The sequence below is a fragment of the Dermochelys coriacea genome, chromosome 7 (assembly GCF_009764565.3).
Source record: "Dermochelys coriacea isolate rDerCor1 chromosome 7, rDerCor1.pri.v4, whole genome shotgun sequence".
NCBI lineage: Eukaryota > Metazoa > Chordata > Testudines > Dermochelyidae > Dermochelys > Dermochelys coriacea.
This window is the reverse complement of record NC_050074.1, coordinates 107,337,076-107,364,836: the sequence shown is the minus strand read 5'-3', so window position 1 is coordinate 107,364,836 and position 27,761 is coordinate 107,337,076. Positions and strand designations below refer to the sequence as shown.

The 27,761-nt window shown below is 39.5% G+C and overlaps 1 protein-coding gene across 1 annotated transcript; it reads left to right on the top strand.

Moving 5' to 3' along the window:
• Nucleotides 1–5,162: 5,162 nt before the first annotated feature.
• LOC119859026 (deleted in malignant brain tumors 1 protein-like) lies at nt 5,163–27,718 on the top strand. Its single transcript, XM_043519374.1, is given in 10 exon segments — nt 5,163–5,262; nt 18,466–18,501; nt 19,691–19,796; nt 19,798–19,839; nt 20,149–20,360; nt 21,731–21,903; nt 22,619–22,835; nt 22,838–22,952; nt 25,611–25,882; nt 27,523–27,718. Coding segments are annotated over 10 exon segments (1,455 nt in total). The 3' UTR covers nt 27,705–27,718.
• The last annotated feature ends 43 nt before the right edge of the window (nt 27,719–27,761 follow it).

Genomic DNA, 27,761 nt, shown 5'->3' with positions numbered 1-27,761 from the left:
AGCTGGGGATTGTCACAATCCAATATGACCCCTTAGACTCCCAAATAAATCTTTCTGCAACTATAATTGTTCTTATAGAAATAGTGACCTTTGCTTTTATCTATGTTTTTAGGCTATTATCACTGTGGTGGCCACCTTTCAGGTTCTTTTGGGGAATTCTCTAATCCAAACTATCCTGGTTACTATCCAAACAATGCACGATGCATCTGGAAATACAAGTGGAATATAATCATTATGTAAACCTCCAGTTTGACCAGGTTGAGTAAGTAAAGCTTTTATAAGTAATTTAGCCTATTGTGATCTTTAGTTAATGTGCTATCCAGTTGGTCATTTATTTTAACTGATCTTTATTAGAAGGCCCTTTAAAATTTGAATACATTATGGATGTATGAGTAGCACCATTAAGCGCGTATGTTCATCCCATTTAATGAATTTTCCTGACTCATGTGTGTACTAATTACATTTCTATGTGCACACTTGACTTCAAAATCAGCAGACTGGGTGCATAACACGGGTTGGTTACATTGCAAAAACTCTGGGCTGGCTCCCACTCACCACCCACACAGTGCACGCTGTCTGGGTGCCCCTGCATGCAAAGCCCAGGGAGGGCAGAAGGGGTCAGAAAGCACAGTGAGGACCAAGCGGCTGCCCTCCAGGGAGGGGGAACAGCCAGAGTGTTGTGGGGTCACCCCTTCCCTGGCCATGCTGAGCCAGGAGCTATACTACTCCCCCTCCCTGTAGCCACTTGATCCCCACTTTGCTCTCTGCCCTCCCTGCCCCCGTTGGGCTGTGTGTGCAGGGACACCCACACACTGTGCACCAACATCTGGCTGCGCTCTTGTGACCAGGAAGCAGCTCTCTGCAAAAAGCTTCTTCTGATTGGTGTCCATTGAAATCCCTGCAGGCTCTCTGATAGTTAGGGCCCTACCAATTACACGGCCATGAAAAACATGTCACCGACCATGAAGTAAGCTCTTTCCCATGAGACCCGACTGGGCTGGGGAGGGACAGGACTTGTCTTTCCCCTGCACAGCCACTGGCGGTAGTGGGGGAGATCAGACCCACTTCCGTTTATCTCTTGGATTGGGACCCCCATGGTTACAACACTGTGAAATTTCAGATGCAAACATCTGAAAACGTCAAATTGACTAATTAAAAACCCTCTGGCTGTGAAATTGATCAAAATGGACCATGAATTTGGTAGGACCCTACTGATAGTTTACTTGCAGACCCATGTTCAGCACACAATCGGTTAATGTTGATCTGAGCTGCTGCAGTATGCAAAGGGAGATGTGGCTTTTGTTTGCAATAGAGTGCAATAGACTGTACCACAGATTGTTGCATTGAAGGACTAAGAAAGTTGCCCCAAGGAACTCTGGGATACATCTGGAAGATTTCTGGGACCTGAGTCAAACAAGGGCTGAAGGCAGACAGAAAAGTAATAGAGCCCAGACTCTAGGTTCCAGCTTAACATTGGCTCGGACCCCCCAGCCCTGCAGGATCATGGGTCTCTATATTAGAGCCCTCGGTTAATACAATTAATGTGTGGACACAAAAAGAATTAGGTTGAGTCTGGGCTTGAGCCCAGGCTTATATTGTTGTGTAGATGTAGCACTGACAGACCCCAGTCATCGGCGGGCAGGGTCAAACCTGAGGCCTCTGGAGCTTAGTGCATGAGTCTCTACTGCATGAGCAAAAAGCCATTTGCCTGTTATCTAAGGCTGTAGAGCAGACTCATTAATCTCTCTGTCTGTCTCTCTAAATGGTCTTGATGCCACTAGATGGGACAGAACACCACACCCAGGAGGTATGTGGGTTACAAAGACATACCCATAATTTCCAATAAAGGCCACATTTTTGAAACATGGGCTCTAATTGTGTGTGTGTGTGTGTGTGTGACCTGTCACTTCTAGATGAACGAACCTTCCAGTGTGCCAAAAATGTAGTATCTGTGGTAGGCAAGCATTTACCTGCATGCCTGCAAAAATGCTAGCAATTGTCACATGTGTAATGAGAGGTCAGGCTACTATAGACTGCAGGCCAACAGTGTCTGAGGCACTTTTAACAAAGTGTTTTGACTGACAGCCAAAAGGATACTTTACGAGTACAGTCTAACTTTCCCTCCACAGACTGGAGCCGCACAGTAACTGTGCTTACGATTTTATTGAAATCTACGCAAAACAGCCATATACATCAACTTTGCTGGGAAGAATATGTACTGGTGGCTATCAAGCATTTACATCCTCTTCAAACAGAATGACCGTTGTGTTTTCGAGTGATGGCAGTTACCAAAATAAAGGATTTCATGCTACTTATTATTCTGTCTTTGGAGGTAAGAACAATTACTTTGTCTTAGATATGCTGCTTAGCATGGAGCATATATTTTTGTGAACCTGGCCGAATGCACTTATTATTTAGCATTCTCATTCTTTCTGTTATATTATCCATTTTTATTTCTTCTTTGACAGTAGATAGTTTTAGCAATTTCAGCGGAAGGGGAGAGTTTTACAACAATACATGTAAGTTTAAGAATGTAAACAGAGAAAGTTCCAACTGTAAAGAGAGTATGAAGATTTCCAGAAAAATATGCATTCTCCACAAAAATGGCCCTCCTCCACAATCAAAGGGGGAGGAACATTGAGTGGCCACAGGGGAAGGACGCAGTGCCCACATGGCGGGCGGGAGTTGGCTGATATGAGAGAGCATGTGTGACTAGGAAAGGGGGGACTATCCTTCATGGTCCACCACCTTCCCATTGGCAGTAGGGGAGGGAATGAGCTAGCCAGTTGGCACTTGTGCTCCCCCCACCTAGCCTATTTAAGCTTATCCAGTCGTTTCAAAAAGTGTCTTGCTACAGCCAGTTACCCAGCCTTCTCTCCCCTTAGTATAGCATCCATGCTGTGTTATTTATGATGCTGAGGTTCTGACTGATCATGTGGTATGGGGCCTCTGGAAAGAATGTTTGGACCAAATGGGCAAGAATTCTGGGGGGAGGATAGTCAGCTTCTTCTCAGGATCATGGAGGCATAGTTAGCTTATAGCATTAAGACATACAAAAGGTTAACATTAGGAAAAGTTATACTGTTTTAGCACTGCAAATGGAGCTACGATGATACACAGTTGAGCATCTGGCCCAAGATGTATTAAGCAATACTTATCTGACAGGTCAGTCTTTATTAATCATGTATAATATTGTGGGTCTAAAAAGGACTAGACTGCCTTGTAAATGTTGTTTTTGTTAATTTGTTGTTACCTTTTCTAGGTTAGTGAACTCACTTAGAGCCTAATACAATTCAACTATATTTAGAGTTGAGGAAACTTCAGTTGTTTAATATTGTCTTATAGCCAAATCCATGTCCCATTGGTGAAAAAAAAAAAAGCCTAATTGCATTGGAACCACAGCACAAGTGAGCGGCCACAGAAAGGTCATGCAGGGAAACTCTAAGACCTCTAATTTCTGCATATCAGCACTGTGAAAGTTTGAAGAGGCCTGGGGTTTGCTCACAACTAGCTGACCTGATGTTCAATATGACCCATTCCTGTCTACACTGACTGCAGAGCTATGGCCAACATCATATTAGTTCACATGAGTCAAGGTTATTTCTAACTTGAGGTAATGGTCTAATGAACACAAGTCCCCCTCTCCTCCGACTTAGCAAAGACAGCCATAGAACCTGAGTTGCCAAAAGCTTTCAGTGCCACAATCTGCTAGATAAATTGCAATACAATGTCAAGAAGGTTTCAGAGTAGCAGCCGTGTTAGTCTGTATTCGCAAAAAGAAAAGCAGTACTTGTGGCACCTTAGAGACTAACAAATTTATTAGAGCATAAGCTTTCGTGAGCTACAAATTTATTAGATTTATTACTCTGATCCTTGGAGCTGCCTTAGTTTCAGTTGCGGCAAATGTTTACAATACGTCAACAGTTTGAGACACTATTTGTGTTTTAAGCTGAAAATAGTTTGTATATTTTCAAGTTGAAAATCCAAGACATTTGTTCCAGGGAAGGGATGGTGCTAATGGGTGTCGCGGGTGCACAGGAGGGTTTGGTAGCTGGGAAGCTGCCAAAAAGGAAAAGGCTTGCCTATGCCACCCTGATATATTTTCTATGATATTTATCTTCCTTTTTTTCCCTTATCCTAGTGTTTACTTTCTCCTTTTTCTTTACAATCCTGTCTCCTCCCTGGTTCTCATATTTGTCTTCCGCACTTATTCATTCCTTCTGTCACATCTCCTCTGTCTGTCCTTGTTCCCTTTTGTTCTGCCACCCTCTTACCCAATATCCTGCCACAATCCAGTGCTCACCCCATGGTTCGGGGAGGAGAGGAAGAGTGACAATATCAGCCAACTGTCAGCATGTGCTGGGATTATATTGCCGATTTATACTAATGCAGAGAGGGGTGTGAGCAGAGTACGCCAGGGACTCTTTTTTTTTGAGGGATGGGAAAAGAGTTAGTGATTTAGGGGTACACAGACGAGGAGGAGCTGAGGATGTTGGTGACAGAACATTTTATCGGCCTTGAAAAAATAAATGCTGAGGTAATCCATTGTCAAGTCCTGTTCAGTGCGTACTGAAAATACAAATGTACTGGCTGTTCCTTTTCCATCCACCAACTCTCACTGACACATGTCAAGAGTGCAGTGGGAATAGCTTTGCTGGAGGTCCACAACCTACAAGGAAGATTCAGTTTTTCTCAGCAGAGAATTTGACGCTTAACAATTAATACAAATCTTAATTAATAATAAACCTTAAAATGTCAGAGTATGGGTTTTGTTCAATAACCATTCAAACATTTGGAACCAAATACTATTGTTCTATTTTGCTTCTCTGGCAGATCGCGTTCATAAGCCTGACTATGCAGTCTTCATTAGCTGGCAGGATGACAGAAGATTAAAAAATCTTGGCATTTTAGGAAATTGGCAAAAATGGGAAGAAGCTCTGACCCTGATGTGTAGGAATCCCCGGGAAAAGTGGAAAAGAAAAAACATTATTTATTATGAAGAGAATTTGCAAAATATAAAATTAACTCAAATTTATTATAATAATAACACTTTGCATTTATACACAGGAGTTAATTTATGGATCTCAAAACAGCTTATCTAGAAGTTTTTGCTCTTAATGAAAAAGCACAAGAGTTTTAGCACAAGCCCTCCCCACAATAGCATGGTAGTTAAGGCATTCATTATGATGCAGAAAACCCAAATTCAATGCTCTGCTCTACCTATTTGGGAGCAGATACTTGAACCTGGGCCTCTCACAGCAGGTGAGTGTCCCCCCAAAAAACCAATTTCCCTCCTGGACCTGAGACATCTTCCCAATGAAAGGCTGTTGAAACAGATGTTTCCATAAAAAGTTTTGGTTTTGATGAATCAGAATATTCCAATGAAAGAAATCTTTGTCAAAAAATTCCCAACCAGCTCTAGTATAGCATCCAGCGCATTCACATAAGCATAGGCTATAACCAGATGCGTGATTTAAACTCCTTAGTATTTTTCACGATTTCTAAGGGGGGGAAATTATACAAAAAATAAAATGGAAAAATAAATGCTGAGTTAAGCCATTGTTGGAAAAAGATTACTGCCCATTTTTCCACAAATCATTTCCCATGTCTTTTAAAGACTGGTGAATGGATGGAACAGACGTGAGGGTCACGTTGAACTTTATTACAAAGGAAATTGAGCCAGGGTGTGTGATGATTGCTGGAACACACAAAGTAGAGGTTGTTTGCAGGCAGGTTGGATGTGCATGGGCCATTTCAGCGACAAGAAATGCCTATTTTGGTCAAGGGTCAAAAATTTTTCTCCTTGATTATCTGCATTGTGGAGGTAATGAATCCTACCTTTGGGACTGCCTTAGTCTAAGATGGGAATCATGTGACTGCGGTCCCAATGAAGATGCTGGTGTGATCTCTACAGGCATTTTCTGATTTTCTTTTTGGAATACTTAAGCCATATACCACACGAGAGTGTTTAAGATATGTACATGCTTCATCTGATATGGCATGGGACAGGGTATCAGGATACCTGTGTTCTGTTCACTTGTACACTATTGTGGACTCGATTGAGTTACTTCATTTCTTTGAACCTTGACATAAAACACTTTGATATTTAAAAAAGGAAAAGCACTAAACAAATGTGAAGACTAGTCACTAAAACGTATTTCATTTGCTTCCTGTTTACAAAGTGTAAAATTCTTCAGACATATTTGTTTAGTAAGGTTTTAATTAGAACTAATGCAAATAGTGAAGATTCAAATGGATTTTTCTCTCCCATTCCTCTCCCTTGTTTTCCCATTGCTCATAATTGCCTCAAAGAAATTCCTTTTTCAGCTGAAATAATTCATGCTTGTTCTGAAGCCTTAAGGTGATAAGGTGTGTTGTGTGGAAAGTTTTGAGTAAAGTCTGTGCAGCCATTTTTGAGTTATAGGAGGAGGGAGGGTTAAAAATTGTCTGTGTTCCTATTGACGTCTTGCTGGGGGTAGAAATTTCAATCATGGTTTGGTTTGCAGGTCTTATTTCCTGTGTCTTCACAACTTTTTTCTTGTGTTCTTAACTTGTGTTAGCTATCCCAAGGTAAAATCCTGCTTTGATGTTTTCACAGGAGTTAGCAGGTTGAGATAAGTCCTATGCTGTCCATGGTCTATAACTCAACCTGCTAACTCATGTGAAAACTACCAACGCCTTGTCTTCATTTGTATTGTATCTCAAATTAATTAACGTGAATTAAGAACATACATACCTTTTTTTGTAATGTGCTTCGAGATCTATTCTTTAAAAGTGCTATATAACACCTAGGTGCAATTCATGGAAGTTATGGAACTGATAGTAAATATCCTTAGGCATTTCTGATTATTAGGGATCTCTCACAAGACTAACAGCACCTAAGCATGTGCTTCACTTTAATCTTATTTAATCCATTGGTTTCAAGTCAATGGAATCACTTCCTAGCTTGTGTTTATGCATATGTGTTGATAAGATTGAGGCCTAAAACTGCATTCCTCTCAATTACCTAGATGTTAGTGATTTCAGGGTTCTGTGTAGTTTTGAGATATCCCCTGTGTCTTTGTTGCCCTATTTGTTCCTCTTTGGCACTAAGTTAATTACAGCTACAACGTTTTCTATTTATTTTTGGAAAAAACATTGCCATGCCCTCCCCCCCCCCCCATGCCAAAATCAAAATCACTAACCTCTGTCCTTCTCTTTTATCATTCAGACTTGACGACACCTGGTAATTATCTCTTTTTAACATTTTTGTTTTGCTTTATTTCTCTTTCCCAATGCTTCCCAATCCAATAAACAACAGCATTACTGCTCCCAAACAGGGATACCAGATGCAGGAGTTATTTGCAGAAAAAAGCTGGTGAAAGGCAGAGAGAAGGCGGAGCCTGTTGTGCTATGCAACAGAGGAGGGCCAGAGGAGAGTGGCTGTCATAGATATCAGCTAAAGAGCCAGGGACAAAATAAATTGGCACAGCAAGCTCCATAAGAAACATAACATGAGACTTCAAAACAGAATAGTTCTTGCAGCTGTTAGTGTCTCTGATCCTTCAGAGTGCAGGGTCAAATGACTATGATTGTTTAGTAGTATATTACCGCAGCGCTTATAGCACTGGGCCCCATTGTGCGGTACTGTACAAACACACATAAAGAAGCATTTTACCCCCTGTAAACATTTTTCTTAGTGTAGGTTTTTGACTATTACAAATAGAACTGGGCCCAGATTCAATTTTCCTTCTGTCTGATACGGAAAAGGGATTTGAACTTGGGTCTTCAATATTTCAGGAGTATTCCTGGGTTACCGAGCTATGGGATGTCCTAATACGGAATTTTCTCAGTCTCTCCTGCTCCAGCTCATCTACTTTGAATAAATAATTAAATAGTCATTGGAGTAGGGATGTTGAATTTGGGTCTGTGGTTCTAAACCAGGAGTAGAAGTACCCCTCGGGGTATGCAGAGGTCTTCTGGGAGTACATCAACTCATCTAGATATTCGCCTAGTTTTACAACAGACAACATAAAAAGCACTAGCAAAGTTAGTGCAAACTAAACTTTTATATAGACAATGACTGTTTATACTGCTTTATAGTACTATACACTGAAATGTAAGTGCAATATTTATATTCCAATTGATTTATTTTATAATTACATGAGAAAGTAAGCAGTTTTTCAGTACTAGCATGCTGTGACACTTTTCTGTTTTGATGTCTCATTATTTGTAGGAAAGTAGTTTTTAAGGGAGGTGTAACTTGGCGGTATGCAAGACAAATCAGACTCCGGAAAGGGCTACAGTCATCTGGAAAGGTTGAGAGCCACTGCTGTTGGTGATGGCTTATCTTAAGTGATCACTCTCCTTACAGTGTGTATGATAAACCCATTGTTTCATGTTCTCTGTGTGTGTGTATATAAATCTCTCCTCTGTTTTTTCCACCAAATGCATCCGATGAAGTGAGCTGTAGCTCACGAAAGCTTATGCTCTAATAAATTTGTTAGTCTCTAAGGTGCCACAAGTACTCCTTTTCTTTTTGCCCTAAGTGAACGTCCTAACTGCCATCCTATAGAGTCATTCTTACACTTTGCCCCTCTCCCAATGAAATCATTGTCATTCATAGTGGCAATTCAGAGAGTCATTCATAATGATAATAATCTATTTGCCAAAAATCTTTTGGCCAGCTCTAATTGTAAATATTCCTCTTCCTAACAAAATTCCTATGATGAATTTCTTTCCAGAGCAACATGACACATGCAAGAAAATCAAACATTTTAGCAAATATGTTCTCGTGATACTGAGAGATGGAATCTGGTCTATGACTGGGGCTCCTAGGTGCTACAGCAATACAAATAAGAACAATAATAATTAATCCAAATGAATATTCATTTGAATAGTGATATTGACTTTTATAGGACTAGTTAGCAGAGGAGACTTATTCTTGGAAATGTAGAGCTGAAAGGAACCTCGAGATTCCATCTCATTTTCCCCCTCAGTGCTAAGGCCAGAATTATATCAAGAACATCCCTGATAGATGTTCATGTAATCTGTTCATAAAAACCTCCAGTGGTGGTGATTCACATGCATGCATGTTTACAGGACTGGATCCCAAATGGTTAATATTCGTCTTTCTTAATTCTGTTTTCGCCTTCCTCTTCTTTTAAGTAAGTGTCTTCATTACAGTACAGTAATCAGAGGAAATGCAGACAGCTAGCTTTTTATCAGCTTTGTGAATTATACAATTGGCTAGAAATATAGTTGTGTTTTTTGCAAGATGGGTGCCTGCTTTGTATTCTCTAGTGTCATGATTATCTAGCCAGCCATCTCTCTCCATACACCCATCTACCTACCACATTCTATTTTTCATCCTTTCTCTCTCTCTCTCCATCCATCTTCTCCCCCCATTCAGTTATGCTGTTAATTTGGTTATGATTTTCTTGGCGTTATCTTGCATTTGGCACATTACTCTAAAAGTCTCTCTCTCTCACTATTAAAGATGTTGCTGATTTATGTATTGTTCTCCTTTTGTATTAATAGCTCCTCCTGCTACTCCAACATGGTGGCCTTCAGGTAATTCATAATTCTTTTACTTCTTTATTTCTATGTTGTAGTCTTCTCAATTATCTCATTATAATACACAAATAATTCCCATATAAATCACAACAGATTCCTTGGATAGGAAAATAAGTACGGCACAGTGATAAACCTTTATATTTTTTGCACGCTGTCTTCAGGCTGACGGCCAGACATTTTTTTTGAATATCAACTTTTTCTTTCTTTTGGCAGCTAGCAATTATAAATAGGGATACAGTAGTACTGCAATACTTTTTTTAGGTATTTATACTTTAAAGTAAGCACTTGGGCCCCAATCCTGCAAACACATATGTATGTGCTTTACTTGGCAGACGTGACTAATCCCAATGGCCTCAGTGAAACTATTCCTGTCAGCAGAATTAAACATGTGTATATATGTTTGCAGAAACAGGGCTCTACAGCCTGGAGGTACTGGAGTACATTTGATATGGGAATTGATGAGACAATAAACATGGAACAGGGTGGAATCACTTTTCAGAGCAGAACTTCTTAGAAAAGAAATAAGCTGTGAGGCCAGTGAGCTTACTAACTGAACTCCATCCAGCCTTTTCTCTTGAACACCAATTTTTTTTTAAAACAAAATACTACTTTTCCTCTCTGTCGCTCATTTTCCCCATCTATACACTGAGGATAATAATACTTACCTTTTTGGTAACTTGCTTTGAACGCTATTGATGAAAAAGGCTATAGAAGAGCTTTGTGATGTTATTATTATAATTTTCATGACAGATGTAACTTGATCTGCACCTTCAAATGCTTGTGATCAAAAGATGCATCAATTGCAGTGAAAACTTTCTGTGAATCATATTGGTCAAAATGTGCATGGATAGGAGTGAGGTCAAAGGTTCCACCACTCTTCTTCACCCAGAAGCTATTGATTTGAGGGGGCTGTGCTGCTTTCAGGAACCCACTGTGTCTGTAGCTACCCTACTCATTACCCTTGGCACCAAGTTAACTACAATTACACTGGTTTCCATGTATTTTTTGGTAAAATGTTACAATGCCAAAAACAAATAACTGGCACAGAACATGCTTTTGACCATGTCTAAGATGATTGTGAAAGTCACATTGCAGAGGTTTCAAAATATGAAACACAGTTTTTGGAACTGGATCCAACACTAAAAGGGCAACATTCCTACTTCCTCAAACATTAGTTCCATGCTTCAGCCAGCCAGTTAGTTCCCTGGTGAATGTGATTGTGCTAGCATAGAATAAAGAGATTTAAAAACATGAAACAAACAAACAAAAAAACAAAAACAAAATCAAACGAATGAAAGATGGTCAAGTAGTTAAGTTAGCTGTCTGAAGTTCCAAAGGGCACTTGCTATCTTCATGGGTTAGTTTTCAGTTTTGTTAACTTCACTTCCTTTGAGTGTAGAATTGTTCCGTTGGGATAGGGCAGGGAAATTGGGGGTAGGAGATGTAGAGTTTATTCCTGATTCTGCCATACCACTTAGCTTCTCAATGCCTCAGTCATCCAACAAGAAAAGTAGGGATAATGAGACTTAACTTCATGAAGCACTTAGAGACCCAGAGATGAAAAGACCTATTTAAGTTTAAGTACTAATCTTTTTGTCATTATGAAAGTTAAATTCATTTGGAATTTCTTCATTGATATCAGTGAGGGTCAAGCACATTTTACTATATTTTATGATGACCCTTAAGATTTTACAAACATGGTGTTTTCAAAGTTTTGCTCCTCTTGTTTTGAAACATAACATCTTCCAGGAAAGTCATGCAGCTTCTGATGTCATTTGAATTTGAAATTTTATAAGTACATCCAGGCAAATAACAGATATTTTGATTCATTAGCTATTTCAGAAAGTTGGGAAAAAATCATGTAGGGTCAGACCAAAAGCCAAAATATTTGAAACTTTCAATGAGCCCCAACGTGGTATGGCACAGGGAGTTAAAATATCTGATTTTTGTTTGCAGCTTTTTGACTTTCTTGCTGTGTGTCCCAAGTCACACTATGCCTTGGTTTTCCCATCTGTAAAAATGGGCATAAAGATACTTTCCTTCGATGTAAACTAGTTTGAGATCCGTACATGAACAGCACTATATAAATGTAAAGTATTATTGTTATAAATCTGAGTTAATTTTATATTTTGCAGATTCACTGAATAAAAATAATTATTTTTATTTTCCATTCTTCCCTGGGGATTCTTATACATCAGGGTCAGAGCTTCTTCCCATTTTTGCCAGTTTCCTAAAATTCCAATTTTTTAAAAATTTTCTATCATCCTGCCAGCTAATGAAGACTGCACAGTTAGGCTCACGAAAGCGAAGCTCCGTCTGACAGAAATATCCTTGAGGAGTCATGTGAAGTAACATGAAGTTGACCACAGCTTTGCAGTCAGTGTGATCAGTAGGGTTGCCAACTTTCTAATCACACAAAATTGAACACCCTTGGTCTGCACCCTGTTCCACCCCTTCCATGAGGCTCCGCGCCTTCTCAGAGGCCCCGCCCTGGCTCACTCCATCCCCCCCTCCCTCCATTGCTTGCTCACCCTCACTCACTCATTTTCACTGGGCTGGGGCAGGGGGTTGGGGTGTGGGAAGGGGTGAGGGCTCTGGCTGGAGGTTTAGGCTCTGGGATGGAGCCAGAAATGAGAGGTTCAGGGTGTGGGAGGGGGCTCTGGGCTGGGAGATTGTGCTGAGAGATTCAGAATGTGGGAGGCGGTTGGGGTGCAGGGGGTGAGGGTTCCAGCTGGAGGTGCAGGCTCTGGGGTGGGGGCGGGGATGAGGGATTTGGGTGCAAGAGGGAGTTCCAGGCTGGGGGGTGTGGCTGAGGTGTTTGGAGTGTGTGAGGGGGCTCCTGGCTGACCCGGGGGGTTGGTGTGTGGGAGGGAGTACAGGCTCTGGGCTGGGGGTGTGGGCTCTGGGGTAGGGCCAGAAATGAGGGTTTCAGGGTGCGGAAGGGGACTTCGGGCTGGGGCAAGGGGTTGGGTGCAGGGGGGGTGAGGGCTCCCACTGGTGGTGCAGACTCTGGGGTGGGGCTGGGGGTGAGGGGTTTGGAGTGTAGAGAGGGGGTCCAGGCTGGGGCAGTGGGTTGGGGCATGGGAGCGTGTTTGGGGTAGCCCTTACCTCAGGCAGCTCCCGAGAAGCAGTCGGCATGTTCCTCCAGTTCCTAGGCATAGGGAAGGCCACAGGGGTTTGGCATGCTGCCACCCCCTGCAGTTGCTGCCCCCACAGCTTCCATTGCCCACAGTTCCCGGCCAATGGGAGCTGCAGAGCCAGCACTTGGGGTGGAGGCAGCACACGGAGCCCCCATGGCTTCCCCTATGCCTAGGAACTGGACGGACATGCCGGCCACTTCTCGGGAGCCTCATGGAGCTGGGTAGGGAGCCTGCCAGCCCACTCCAACCAGATTTTTAATGAGCCGCCAGGGTCCTTTTTTGACTGGGTGTTCTGGTGGAAAACCGGACACCTGGCAACCCACTGATCAGGAAAGGGTCATGTTGAACATCAGGACAGCTCGTTGTGAGCAAGGGATATGCTTAGGCTTCTCCACACTTCCACAGCATTGCTCTGTAGAAAGTAGAGATCTTACAGTTCCCCTGCATGGTCTTTCCCCCCTTGTGCTGTGGTTCCACTGCACTTAGGGCTTTTTGCATTCATGAGTCATGGATTTGATACGAGACAATATTAGACACATGAAGTTTCCTTATCCCTAAATGTGGTTGACTTGAACATGGTTCTAAGTGAGTTCAATAACTTAGAAAAGGAAACAAATAATTAACAAAAACAATATTTAACAGGCAGTCTAGTCCTTTTTAGATGCACAGTTTCATACATGTTTAACAAATAAAGATCTGTCAGATAAGAATTACTTAATACATCATAGACCTGATGCTCTGAGCTAAATCAGCATAGTTCCACCTGCTGTGCTAAAACAATATTGCTTTTCCTAATAGTAAGCATTTTTAAGTCTTAATGCGATAAGGAGACTGTGCATGGAAGGTGCAAGGAAGGCAAAAAAATCCCGCTGGACCTTTTGCCAGATTGGTCCAACAAACAAAAATTCTTTCCTGATCCCATAATGGGTGATCAGTCAGACCCACAGCATCATAAATAACACAACACATACTAAGGAGAGGCTAGGCTGGAGCAAGAGGCTTTTGGAAAAGACTGGGTAAGCTTAATAGGTAATGAGGGGAGGAGGAGAACACGAGAGCCAACCAGCTAGCCCATTCCCTCACCTCCCTCCAATGGGGATGGTGGCAGACCTCAGGGGATAGCCCCCTTTCCCAGCTGTCTCAAGCCATCCTTCTACCCCCACCTCGTGGGTGCTGCCTCCTTCCCCTCTGGTCACTCAGTGTTATTTTCCCCATTGATTGAGGAGAGTGGGCATTCATATTATCGTAGAATCATAGAATATCAGGGTTGGAAGGGACCTCAAGAGGTCATCTAGTCCAACCCCCTGCTCAAAGCAGGACCAATCCCCAATTTTTGCCTCAGATCCCTGAATGGCCCCCTCAAGGAATGAACTCACAACCCTGGGTTTAGCAGGCCAATACTCTAACCACTGAGCTATTCCTCCCCCCATTATCTGAGGGTCTGGCCCCATATTTTTATGTGTAATTTCATACTCTGTTTACATTTGGAACATACAAATCCCCTCATTATTCGTTAACCATTTATGCATTACTATAAAACTTGCCCATTTAATTGAAATTCCTTATGCTGTCTACTGGCAAAGAAGAAATAAAAATGGACAACAGAAAGAATGACAACCCTAAATAATTGGTTCATCCCACCAACTTCATAAAATATATATTCTCTATGTTAACCAGAGTATCTTAGACAAATTTACCAGTAATTGTTCTTACCGCATTGGAAAGAGTAACAAGAAGCATGGCATCCTGTATTTTGGTTATTGCCATTGCTTGAAAACAGAACAGTCATTCTGTTCGAACAGGTTATAAATATGTGATAGCCACCAGCACAAATTCTTCCCAGTAAAGTAGATACATATGGCTGTTGTGCATAGATTTTAATAAAAACGTAAAGGCAGCTGCTGTGCTCCGCCAGTCTGTAGAGGGAAAGTTAGACTGTATTAGTAATATATCCTTTTGGCTATCAGTCAAAACACTGTGTTGGAAGTGCCTTGGACACTGTTGGCCTTCAGACTACACTAGCCTGACCTCTTATTGCATACTTGCCAGTTGCTAGTATTTTTGCATGCATGTAGGTAAATGCTTGCTTATCACATTTGCTACATTCTTGGCACACTGGACTGTTTGTGCAGGCAGAAGTGACAGCTTACACACGGATAAGTAGAACCTATGTTTTGGAAATGGGGCCCTTAGTGATGACTATGCTACCTTGCAGAGAAGGGCAACAATAATGATTAGGGGCATCGATCAGCAGGAGTATACAATTTTTATAGTGGGGTCTAAGAGCCATTGAACCAAACTATAAACCCCGTATATCATGGAAATCATTTCAAGCCAGGGAGTGCGGCAGCCCTCCTCGTTCCAGCACCTATGTCAATCAGCTTCCATATGAGGAGAGATTAAAAAGACTGGGACAGTTCAGCTTAGAAAGGAGGTGACCAAGGGAGGATAAGATCGGTGTCTATGCAGTCATGAACGATATGGAGGAAGTGAATAGGGAAGTGTTAGTTACCCCTTCACATAATACAAGAACCAGGGGTCACCCAATGAAATTAATAGGCAGCAGGTTTAAAACTAAGAGAAGGAAGTACTTCTTCATACAATGCACGGTCAACCTATGGAACTCATTGCCAGAGAATGTTGTGAAGGCAAGAACTATAACTGGGTTAAAAAAATTGGATAAATTAATGAAGGATAGGTTCATTAATAGCTATTAGCCATTGATCAAGGAACAACCCCATGCTCCAGTTGCTCCTAAACCTTCAACTGCCAGAAGCTGGGACTGGAGGACAGGGATGGAGCATTTGAAATTGCCCTGTTCTGTTCATTTCCTCTGAAGCATCTGACAATGGCCACTCTTAGAAGACAGGATACTGGGCTAAATGGACCATTGGTCTGACCCCATATGGCTGTTCTTATGAGATCCAGGCTCAAGTCCCTGCTCTGCCTTGGAGCAGAGACTTGGACCTGGGTTTCCCATACCAGGTGAGTGCCCCAACCACTAAGAGTCTCTTTCTTCCTAGTTACAGAACTGGATGGAATCACTTTTCAGAGCAGAGCTGTACTATAAGAGACATAAGTTCCTGCCAGTGAACTTATTAACTGAGCTCAATCCAGCCTTTTCACTTGCTCAACAGAAATTTTTTTTAAAAAGTACTTTACCTTTCTCTTCCATCTGTAAAATGGGGATAAGAATACTTACATTTTTTGTAAAGTGCTTTGAGATCTAATGATGAAAAGTGCTACATAAGCACTTGGTGGTAATGTCATTATTATTACTTTCATGACAGACTTAACTTGACCTGTACCTTCAAATGTTTGCAATAAAGAGGTGCATCAATTGCAGTGAAATCTTTCTATGAATCACTTACTGGTCAAAATGCTACCTTATTTATGTGAATTTGATCATGGTGGCTTGTCCTTAATTCATTAGAATATAGCATAAATTGCAAGTGAAAATGAGCTTTGTGGTGTAATCCCCTTTATGTACACATCAGAAAAGCACCATACAATGTTCTGTCATGGCAATCTTTCTTTAAACAGAACTTAGTTGCAGTGCAGGGAGTTCCTGCCCACAATGAACTTTGCTCAAGTCTCTTTTTAAGAGTCCCTTACTTCAGTGGGCATCAGATAAATAATAGATATAAAATTATTAGATATATGAAAAAGCCCACATGTATTTTTATGGTTTGCATAGTCTAAAAATGAACAGCCCACTCTACTCCTTGGGAATAATCTCAGCATCATTTAGATGGCCTGACTTGAAATTCATTGGAGAATGGAACTGAGAGTTGATATCCTTAGAACATTTCTAAATATTAAGGATTTCCTCACAAGATTGAATATATTGATGGCACCAATCCAGCCAAGCACCTCTGAACATGCTTAACTTTAATCACATGTTGGTTACAAGTCAGTGGAATTACTTCCTTGCTTATATTTAAGCACTGTTTTCTATATATTTTTGGTAAAACATTGCTATGTTAAGAAAAATCAAATCACTAACCTCTGTCTTTCTCTTTTATCTTTCAGATGCAATAACACATGGGAATTGTCTCTTTTTAAACATTTTTTGTTTAGATATCTTTCTCTTTTCCAGTGTTTGCCAATCCAATAAACAGCAGCATTACTGCTCCCAAACAGGGGTACCAGGGAGTAGTGCTGGAACAATGTGTATAGTGGGGGTGCTCAGAGCCATTGAACCAAACTATAAACCCTGTCTATGATGGAAACCATTTCAAGCCAGGGGCTGCGGCCGCACCCTGACCACCTCTATAGCACCTATAGCTCCAGGTTCAGGAGTCACTGGCAGAACTAAGTTGTACCACACAGTTGGTGTAAAGAGAGATGATGGAGCCTCTTGCGTTAGGCATTCTACCCCGCTGGCCATAGGGGACTGGCTGTGAGCAATAAAAGCAAAAGTGTCAGGGACAACTGAAAGAGAGAAATGACTGAATTGATGGGCTTTATATATGTTGAGGAGTTTGACCACCCCCTACTGATTAAAAATAGATTACAAGATTTTAAAGTACTCTCACAGTTTCTACAAACCTGCACTACTCTTGTATCAGATTTTTGAAGGCCAATCATTATTCTAGCAAAAAAAAAATTATAAAAAACTATTTGCCAGAAATCTTTTGCCCACCTCTAATTATAAATATCCCTCTTCTTTACAAAAATAAAATACATTCCTAGGATGAATTTCTTTCAGGAGCCAAGGGACCCACAAAAGAAAATAAAACATTTTAGCCAACATCTTCTCATGGTACTGAGAGATGTCATTTAAAATGTGAAACAGGGCCTAGCAGAAGGGAGTCCTGGTCTATGACTGGGGGAGTCCTACGTGCTACAGCAGTACAAAACCCCCAATAATAATTAATCCACATGCATATTCATTTGAGTACTCATATTGCTTTAAATGGGACTATTGAGGATAGGAGAATTATTTTTGGAAATGTAGGGCTGGAAGGGACTTCTAGAGGCCCTCTAGTCTATACCCTCTGCACTAAGGCAAGATTAAGTATACCTAGACCGTTCCTGAGAGAGATCCATCTAATCCATTCTTCAAAGCCTCCAATGGTAGGGATTCACATGCATGCATGTTTACATGATTGGGTCCTAAACTGTATTTCTTGTATTTCATTGTATTTCTTAACACTATTAGAATCATAGAATCATAGACTATCAGGTTGGAAGGGACCTCAGGAGATCATCTAATCCAATCCCCTGCTCAAAGCAGGACCAATCCCCAACTAAATCATCCCAGCCAGGGCTTTGTCAAGCCTGACCTTAAAAACCCCAAAGGAAGAGATTCCACCACCTCCCTAGATAACGCATTCCAGTGCTTCACCACCCTTCTAGTGAAAAAGTTTTTCCTAATATCCAGGTTTTGTTTCCTTCCTCTTCTTCATTGCAGTTATTATATGCAGACAGCTAGCTTTTTATAAGCTTTGTGAATTAGACAATTGGATAGAAATATAGTTATGTGTTATTTGCACAATGGGTGCCTGCTTTGTATTCTTTAATATCATGATTTGCCAGGCAGCCCGCCTGCCATCTCTTTTCCCATCTCTCCATCTACTGACTTACTTATCCCTTTCTAATTTTCATCCATTCTTTCTCTCTCTTCCGTCTGCGTTCAATTATACTATCAATTTAGTTTTCTGGTTTTATTGGCATTTTCTTGGATATGGCACATTATTCAAAAACTATATATGTCTCTATTAAAGATGTTGCCCATTTAAATATTGTTCTTCTTTTGTTTTAATAGTTTCTACTACTATTCCAACATGGCCGCCTTCAACAGGTAATTTCATAATTATTTTACTTCTTTATTTGTATGTTGTAGTCTTCTCTACTCACTTATTATAATACACAAGTTATCTACGTATTAATGGCATCAGATTCCTTGCACAGGAAAATAAGTACGGCATGGTGATAAATCTTAGTACTTTTTGCAAGCTGTCTTCAGGCTGAAGTCAATACATTTTTTGAATATCAACTTTTTCTTTCTTTTGGCAACTAGCATTTCTAAATAGGGATAGAGTAGTACAGTAAGATACTATATTTAGGTATTTTTACTTTAAAGGAAACACTTAGGCCCCAATAATGCAAACACATATGTATGTGCTTAACTTGGCTAATGTGACTGATCCCAGTGGCTTCAATAGAACTCTTTGTCAGTAGAAATAAGCATGTACATGAATGTTTGCAGGATTGGGGCAATAGGTGGATCAAATAAAACAGTCAACAAATACATACACTTAAAGTCAGTTTCTGTGTGCTTCACAGGAGGAAAAATAAAAATCCAATATTTTTTCTATGAGTTGCTCAAGAAGATAATGACTGTCCTTGTTGTTTTCCCCCTTTTTGTATAAGCAGGGCAGGGGTGGTGCCCATAGCCTTTGTTTTCCAGAAGCTGGGAATGGGCGACAAGGAATGGATCACTTGGTGATTACCTGTTCCGTTCATTCCCTCTGGGGGCACCTGGCATTGGCCACTGTCGGTAGACAGGATACTGGGCTAGATGGACCTTTGCTCTGACCCAGTATGGCCATTCTTATGTTCCTAAGCCTTATGTCAATTAAAGATCTGCATTAAGTAAAAATTGTTACATTCCAAAGTTGGCTATTTTCATTCAGACTGTAATTTTTGTTGCCAGTGCACCAAATGCTTCTTCAGAAAGTTACTTCCAACCTGAATTAAGAACTTAACATTATCAGAGAAAAAAAGCATAATCTTTCTTCCCTGAACATTTTTTTTGGTCCATATTTTCTGTTTTCAATTATATACATTTAGGGCTTAATCTTGAGAGGTGCTGAGCATTAAATGAGACTGTGAGTGGGCTGATCATAGAGCACCTCATTGAAGTTATAGGAGGCTTTCCTTTAACTTCAGCAGGTTTGGGCTTCAACTGATAAATCATATACAAATATATGCAAAAATATATATAAATGAATTGTATGTATTTTCTTTTCTTACATTTTATTTTGCAGCAAAATATACTTGTGGTGGTGTCCTTCAGTACTCATCTGGGACATTTCATAGCCCATTCTATCCTGAAAATTATCCAAACAACGCAGACTGTGTGTGGGAAATAGAAGCAGTGCAATTACTGTGTAACGCTTTCATTTAGAGATATAGTGTAAGTAAGGCACTAATTGCCCAGTCAATTTATGGGTTCAAAATCATGGAATTTTGAAATTGGTACCCTCTCCATTTCAAGGACATTTCTCACTTGTAAATGACCAGTAAACCTAAAATGAAAATTGTATGACTATAATATTATTTGTGGTTATTTGTTCAGTCCTGGTTGGTACCATATTAGAAGCAAAATGAAGACAATCTGTCACAAAAACCTTGAAGCCGGAAGGGTTTAATGTGAGATTTAGTGGTGACTAGTTAAACAGGAGTTCACAAAATAGTTTACAAAATGTTCATGTTTATTCCCCAGGACAGAAGGTGGTAGATGCCAGTATGATTATATTGAGATATATGATGGGCCACTCTATACCTCTCCTTTACTGGGGAAAATTTGTTCTTGTTCCTATCTCACATATACGTCGTCCTCAAACTTGATGACAGTTCGATTTCACAGTGACTCAAGTATCACAAAGAAAGGGTTCCGTGCTGACTACTACACCATTCCAGCAGATCAGAATACTAGTAAGTTCATGTTTAATACAGAACTTCACTTTTCAGCCTACAAGCCTATTTACTGACTTTATTTGCTAAATAACTATTAATGTTGTCAAACCACTTCAGTATAGCAAGCACTCACTGTCATCTTTTATACTTTGAGATTATTGACCTATTACTTTCAGTTTTATGTTTAAACAAAATCAATGTTTGTTATTATAAAATTAATTATTTTTAGACATTTTCTCTGATATTCAGGGTCAATTTACTTTTTCTTTATATCATCTCATTACTCTTACTTGTGGCCCTTTGTACTACCTAAGTGCTCGTTCTTTATGGGTTTGATCCTAATCCTGATGTAGGCAAAACTCTCATTGCAAGCATGAGTGAATTTCATGTCCTCTCCACAACTCATTAGTTATTATTTATTTGAGCTCAATGCCTGTTTAGCACCTTGCTGGTACATGTTTAAAATTAGAATTATTTATATTTAGAATCATTCCCTCCACTTCCTTTTTCATTTTTGATGCTCTTCCTTGAATTCCCTGCAATTTGTCCATGTCTTCAGGTACAGAGGTGCCCACAAGTGAACTAGAACACCTTCCACAGCCATACAAAGCCTGATCCTTAAGAACTCATTCAGGCAAGACTCCTATTCCTTTCAATGTTCATTTTGCCCGAGTAAAGACCACAGGATCCAGTCCCCAATGAATGACTATCACTTTGATGTTATTCAGCCTCTGCACATGTATCTCCAAACCCCATATGGCTCATGTAAGGCCATACATGCAAACTGTTGATTTGGCAACCCTTGATTGTAGTGAATAGAACATAACTGGTTAGCACTGGCTGATCAGTATAATTCAAGATAGCAAAATCTGTTCCATAAATTGCTGTCAACAAACACCAATTTCTCTTTACTTTACTGTTCCCTTTGTCTTTACCTCCCATTGCATTTTAGATCATTCTCTCCCAGAAGTACTGAAAAAGCCAAAATGCTTCATTTTATTTGCTTAATAATGGCCCTGGTAATATTGTTCTTAATTTTACTCAAGCAAAATTCCAATCAACTGTAATAGGGGACTTTTACATCACTCCAGAATTTTTTCTACTATGGTAACTGAGATTCATTGATGAGACTCTCTCTGATCACAGGAAGAGAAGTTATAATTTGCAGATTTTCATAGTAATAGTAATCCACAGCTGAAACCCACAGGCTGCTGGTGCATCATTCAATCTTTAAGACGTAATATAGTAAAATCATGTGGTTTGGCTTATGAACCCCTTCCCCTCTCCCATTCTATACTCAGAGTAGATAACAGCATCTGTATAGGTTGCAACATTTAATGATTGTATGCCTGTATGCACTAATAATGTATGTTTTATCCACCCACTAGCTCTTCTGTGCCTGCCAGAATACATGCATGCAGTTGTTAACAGAACCTATCTCCACTCACATGGCTACACTGCATGGGATGTCAGCTTGAATGACCCTTATTGTAAACCAATTGTTACACCAAACTATGTTATATTCAACATACCATACAATGGCTGTGGCACAAGACGAGAGGTATGAAGTTGAATATTTAGCAACCTATGTAAGTAGATCTGTGCAAACGGCAGAATGTATTTATTGAAAAGGGTCATGAACAGAAACCTGCTGTGATTCACAGGAGTTACAAGTGAACCAATCACTGCAGGTTCAGATTCATCGAACACTCCCACCTGTCCTTCCCCTGCCTGCAGGGAACACATCAGTTATTGTAGATTGACTTTATGGGAAATACTGGGGGAGAGGGAAGATATGTGAACAACCTCAACCCATGTTCATAGACTTTTTTCTAGCATGAGCTGATGTTCATGAAGACCAATAATACTTGGCACTTACATAAGCCACAGTTCAGCAAGGTACCAATTTAAAGCATTCCCTTCTATAGTACTTTAGATTAAACACAACTCTAAGTACCTTGCTGAATCAGGACCTTTGTGCATTACATGTTCAAAGCTTTGCATGAATGTAAACTAACTGGGCTCTGTTTGGGTTAAAAGAAAATATTTTTCACATCTCAATGTAATCACCACATCATTCAGCCCACAAAGTTTTTTAAAATGTGTTGTGAATAGAAATAACCAAAGTCACACTTCTTTTCAAAATACTGAAACAACACTTTTTAAGTGTGTGTTATTCTATGGACACATCAAAAGTTTAGTAAGAATAATAGTAATTGTGACCTCAGGCAAAAGCGGACTACATTAGATAATTTTGTATTTAATGTGTGAAACAGGGAAACAACAACACGATCATCTATTCCAACTTGATCAAAGCAATCTCTTCTGGTTACATAATCAAAAGACAAAAAGATCTTCATTTGCATATCAACTGCAAAATGCTCCAAAATAGATGGATAGAAATAATGTATGTTGCTGAGGATGTTACTGAGGTCAATGAAACTCAGTATGGCAGATACGAAGTGAACATTTCATTTTATGAATCACCATCCTTCTCATGGCTTCAATTCACAGCTCTGACCCAAATCTGGTGTTGTTTTTGGACATGTGTGTTGCATCACCTGATCCCAATGATTTTACAACAGTAACCTATGACATTATCAAGAGTGGGTAAGGACTTTCCCAGTGATAGTTTAGAATGAAACTGTGCATGGAATACTATATCTGTGTTGTTTATGCAATAATTCGAATGGGGACAGTGTGAAGTAATTTCAGTTTTACTTGCCAACAAATTATTTAAAAAATCTTTTTTGGCAAATCCTGGCAAAAAATGAGAAATCAATAGAAACAATAGAAATGACATTTAGATGATGCAATTCTGCATTAGTGATTCCATTCAAGAATGTAACATAGTAACTAAAGAGGTAAATTCAGTTCCGATGTAAACAGGTGTAACCCCAACCTCCGCTGATGTCAGAGGATTTTCACCTGCCCACATCAAGACTGAGTTCAGCCCCAGAATTCAACTGTATTTTTAAAATATTCTGCTCCATTTTTTAAAAGAAAAAAATTCATTCTTTTCCAGTCCTAGTTTTTTTTTTGTAGCATACTGTAAATGTTATTTCAAATTATTGTAATTCAATGTTTGGTTCAAATGACTGAAGTTTAATGTTTGATTTTTCCTGCTTTTCTGTATTTTTCCTGCTTTTTAACATCTTTTCAGTTTCTTTTCATGAGTGTTAGGTGTTTTGCAAGTGACACGTAAGAATTTTAATGTCACTCGGATGACCCAGAATTATTCATCTATCTTGGCTTACACCATTTCTTGTGGAAAAGTCAGATTAAAGAATTATAGAAAACAAATTAGATATAGATCTGGTATGAAAATAAAAATCACTGGTCTCATCCAAATAGCAATTCCTATGGTTCTAAACCCTACCTGCCAGAATTTCAGTAGACTTCTCCATTATTAGACTCTACACCTTTCTGCATATGAAAGCACAACTCTTTCATGAGCAGGTCCCATTGTCAATGAATATGACTATTTATTGGTGCAATCATAATTATATATAAATAATGGGGAATAAGAGTGAAATTGCAAAATAATTCAGCCAGAGTAGCATTAGAGCTGCAGAACATACAAAAATTAAGTTTTAAAGAAGCCACCTGCATGATAGTTTAAAACCCCCTATCTATTGCAGGAGATGAAAATTAGATATTCAAAACAGTCCTTTTAAGAAATGAACTGATAACATCATACAATGAAGAGACAGCCAAATCTTTTAAACCTCATATTTATTTAAATTAAAACCCAAAAGGAAATACATTTTCCATATCTACATTCAAACATATCTTAACCATCTATAGGTGACAGAAGTGTTGGCATGAATATAAAACAACTTAGTAACATATGCAGTCTTATAATAATTTCAGTTTATACAAGTTTAATACCTTGTGAACTTTCTTATGCAAATGAGTTTATTAAAATGTGTATAAAATACATTGATGATATGACAACTCTGCAGCTTATTCTGAGATAATAGCTGTGTGTTAACAGATAAACTGAGGTTTTTTTCATGGTTAAATTGAACCAGAATGCACTGACATGGAATTTTGGCACTTACTAAGGTGAGTCAAGGCTGACAGGAAAGTGAAACGTACTAGAATCTTGTTCTGTGAAGTTCCTCTGCAGCTGACTTAGTAGAGATTAGAGTAATTGGAAATGGTGACTTTCTTGCTTCTTGCATCCAAAGCAGAAATCAGAAGAGTAGGAGTGAGTTGGATAAGATGGCACAGAATGGAAGAAGGAATTTATCATCCTTATTATTCATATCCAGTAGCACCTAGAGAACCCAATCAGACATCGGGGCCCCACTGTGCTAGGTGCTGTATAACCATTTAGTATAGAGATGGAGCCTACCCTTCAGAGTAGAGCTGGTAGAAAAAATGTTGACTGAAATTATTCCTGTCAAAAAAAATAGCTATTCAGAGCTGAAGAGTTTCATGGCAATGTATCAATTCTGATAGAACTGTCACTGGGAAGGGTTTCTCAGGTGAGACAAAGAGAGACCTAGGCCAAGTGATTAGGGTGTTTGCTTGGGCTGTGGGAGACCCAGGTCCAAGTCCCTGTTCTGAATTATGCAGAGCAGGGACTTGACCCTGGGTCTCCCATCTCCTGTGTAACAGCCCTTGCTATTCTGCATTGAGACTCTCTCATATATGGTTTTTTCATGAAAAAAATTGAAATCTCATTTTTCATCTGCATTGGAACAAAAACAAATTTCAAAATTGTGTCTGAAATAGAATTGTTTTTTTTCTGGCCAGCCTCACTTAAGAGCTTAAATCTTGGTTTCATTTTTCCCTTAATAAAAATAAACCCCCTTTGCTTCAGCTGTTCTATAGGGGTCATACACATTGCAGCCTGGAGATCTAAATAAGCAGCCTTGGGCTCATTTCACCTCCAGGGGACCTCTTTGCAACTTGTCCGTCCTGGGCCCTGATCCTACAAAGACTTATGCACAAGTCTAACTTTAAGTATGCAAGTTCACTAAAACTACTCACACTCTTAGAGTTAGGCATGTACGTAAATACCTTGTTGATTTAGAGACATCAGTATTTATACTTTGCTTTCAGACAAGTCACTACTACTATTTTAACCTCTTTCATTTTCTATTCTTACTATAATTGTATATTTTTCTTTCCCTTTCTGTTGTCAATGAATTTTAAATTTTTTAATTTTTATCTGTGCACATAGGGCATGCTTGATGCCAGTGATTTATTTTTGTGTGGATGCATGAAGACTAATTGTATTTTATTTATTTATTTTAGATGTTCTAAAGACCCTACCTACAGGACATACTATTCACCTTACAGCTCCACAATACGGTTCAAATTTAATGCCTTCAAGTTTATTAAACAATATTCATCAGTTTACCTGCAGTGCAAAATGGTGGTGTGCAGAGTATATGATTATTCTTCCCGATGCTACCAGGGCTGCATAACCAGGTCCAAGAGAGATACAAGCTCTTACCAAGAAGAGGTGGATGTTGTTGTTGGGCCGATCCAGCTTTGGAAAGACGGCACTAAGAGCAGGAATGCTGGTAAATTTAAATACACTAAACACAAGAGAAGGTTAAGTGTGACTATGAGCATTCTCAGTGTGGTCCCCTCCAATGATCAGTCTGGGCAAACTGCAAAGAATAGGACAGACAATCCCCCAAACTGATGGTTTATTCCTTTAATTAGATTCACCAAGCCAGTAACAAAACAGCTTCTGTATCAAGAAGCTAAAATACAGTTTCTTTTAAGCAATCCAGCATTTGGCTCCCACCCTGAGAACCAAGTCTATACAGTGAGAGTTACTTTAAACCTTATTCACCATAAAGTTCTACTGCAAAGTTCTACCAATCCCAAGAGATCTGACACTGTTACCTACCATGTCAAGGAATATTTCAGATCTGACCCAAATAAATGCTTACAGCCAATTCTTATTAACTAAACTAAGATTAATTAAAAAAGAAAAGAAAGTTACTGTGGTTAAAGACGTTTATACATACAGATATGAGTAAAGTTCTTAGGTCAATTTCATAATAGAGATGGTGAGGCTGCTGGTTTGTGAAAATACTTCTAGAATCAGTTCAATAGGTTTTAGTCCAATAGGCAGTCCATGTACAGAGTGTGTTCAAATTCTTCTGAGAATTTGCAGGGATAGTCAAGGGTACACCTGGAGACCTCAGTCCGGTGACTTGAACTTCCCCTGACAAAGCTTAAGCATATCTGAGATAAAACAAGATCAGGCCCAAAGCTTCTTTTATGTTCTCTAGCAAGTTGACAGCATCTTGACAGCAGACATCACAGCAGGGGCCATCCCAGATGAAGAATGGGCAGTGTATATTGTTGCTTTGAAGCTAAACTTTTATTTCTTATGTATAGACAGATAAACTAGTTGCATTGATTAGCATAAGGCAATTGCCCATTCAAACAGTTCATAGGTAGTTTACTACAAACATCAAAGAGAAATAAAGACAATATTATTATACCACAAGTTTCATTTAAATGTTAATATCCCCTTTTGATCTCTGAATCAATTGACAATATAATGAAACATTACAGATAGGATCCAAAGTTTAACAATTACAAGTTAATTAGATCACATTGTTAAACTGCTAATAAGATATAGGTAAACACAGACAAATACAATTAGTATCTGCTTCTAATTCTCTAACAATACAGGTTTACATTTTAAGAAGTCTGGCCTATTTAACACGGCTTTGTTAACTGTCTACAAGGATACATACAAGGAATGGTTCTGTTTACCATTTCAATACTTTTCTAATATGACCTTAAAGGTTGATTTTGGGTCACAATAAGGTTCCATAAATCACTTTTCATTTCGTTTTACAAAATCTTATTTCTGATTTCTAACAGCGCAGCATGCTTTTACTGGTATAGCAAAAACTCCCTTATAAATATCAGGGACTTGTTTATTGACTAAGAGCATCTACAAATTTGTTCCTTACTTAGCACATTTCAAACCCATCATTTTAATCTGCCCAGCTGAGAAATGCTAATTGAATCAATTCTTCAGGAAGAAAGATGAGATGCAGTCCATCTCCTTATTATAGCTTCATTGATTTAATTATCCTCAAATGCTCTTCAAGCATTGTGGTTGTCATGGCTCACCTTGACTATCTCCAGTAACGTGAAACCTGAAACCAAAACTCTCTCTCTCAATTCACAGAGCTGGACTATTCTGAACATCAGGAAGACGTGGATTCCCGTGATTCACTTACTGCTACTGCTGGTCATTCCCAGGCTCCATTTATTGTTACGGGTGTTGTGCTTGCAGCTGTTATTTTCACTCTTGTTGGGTTTCTTTTGAAAAGTAAACTGAGGAGACCGATTCCGTACCAGATAATGTGAGACACTAAAGACACCAGCATCAGAGCATTTATGTAATGATTCAGTTTCTAGCACTTG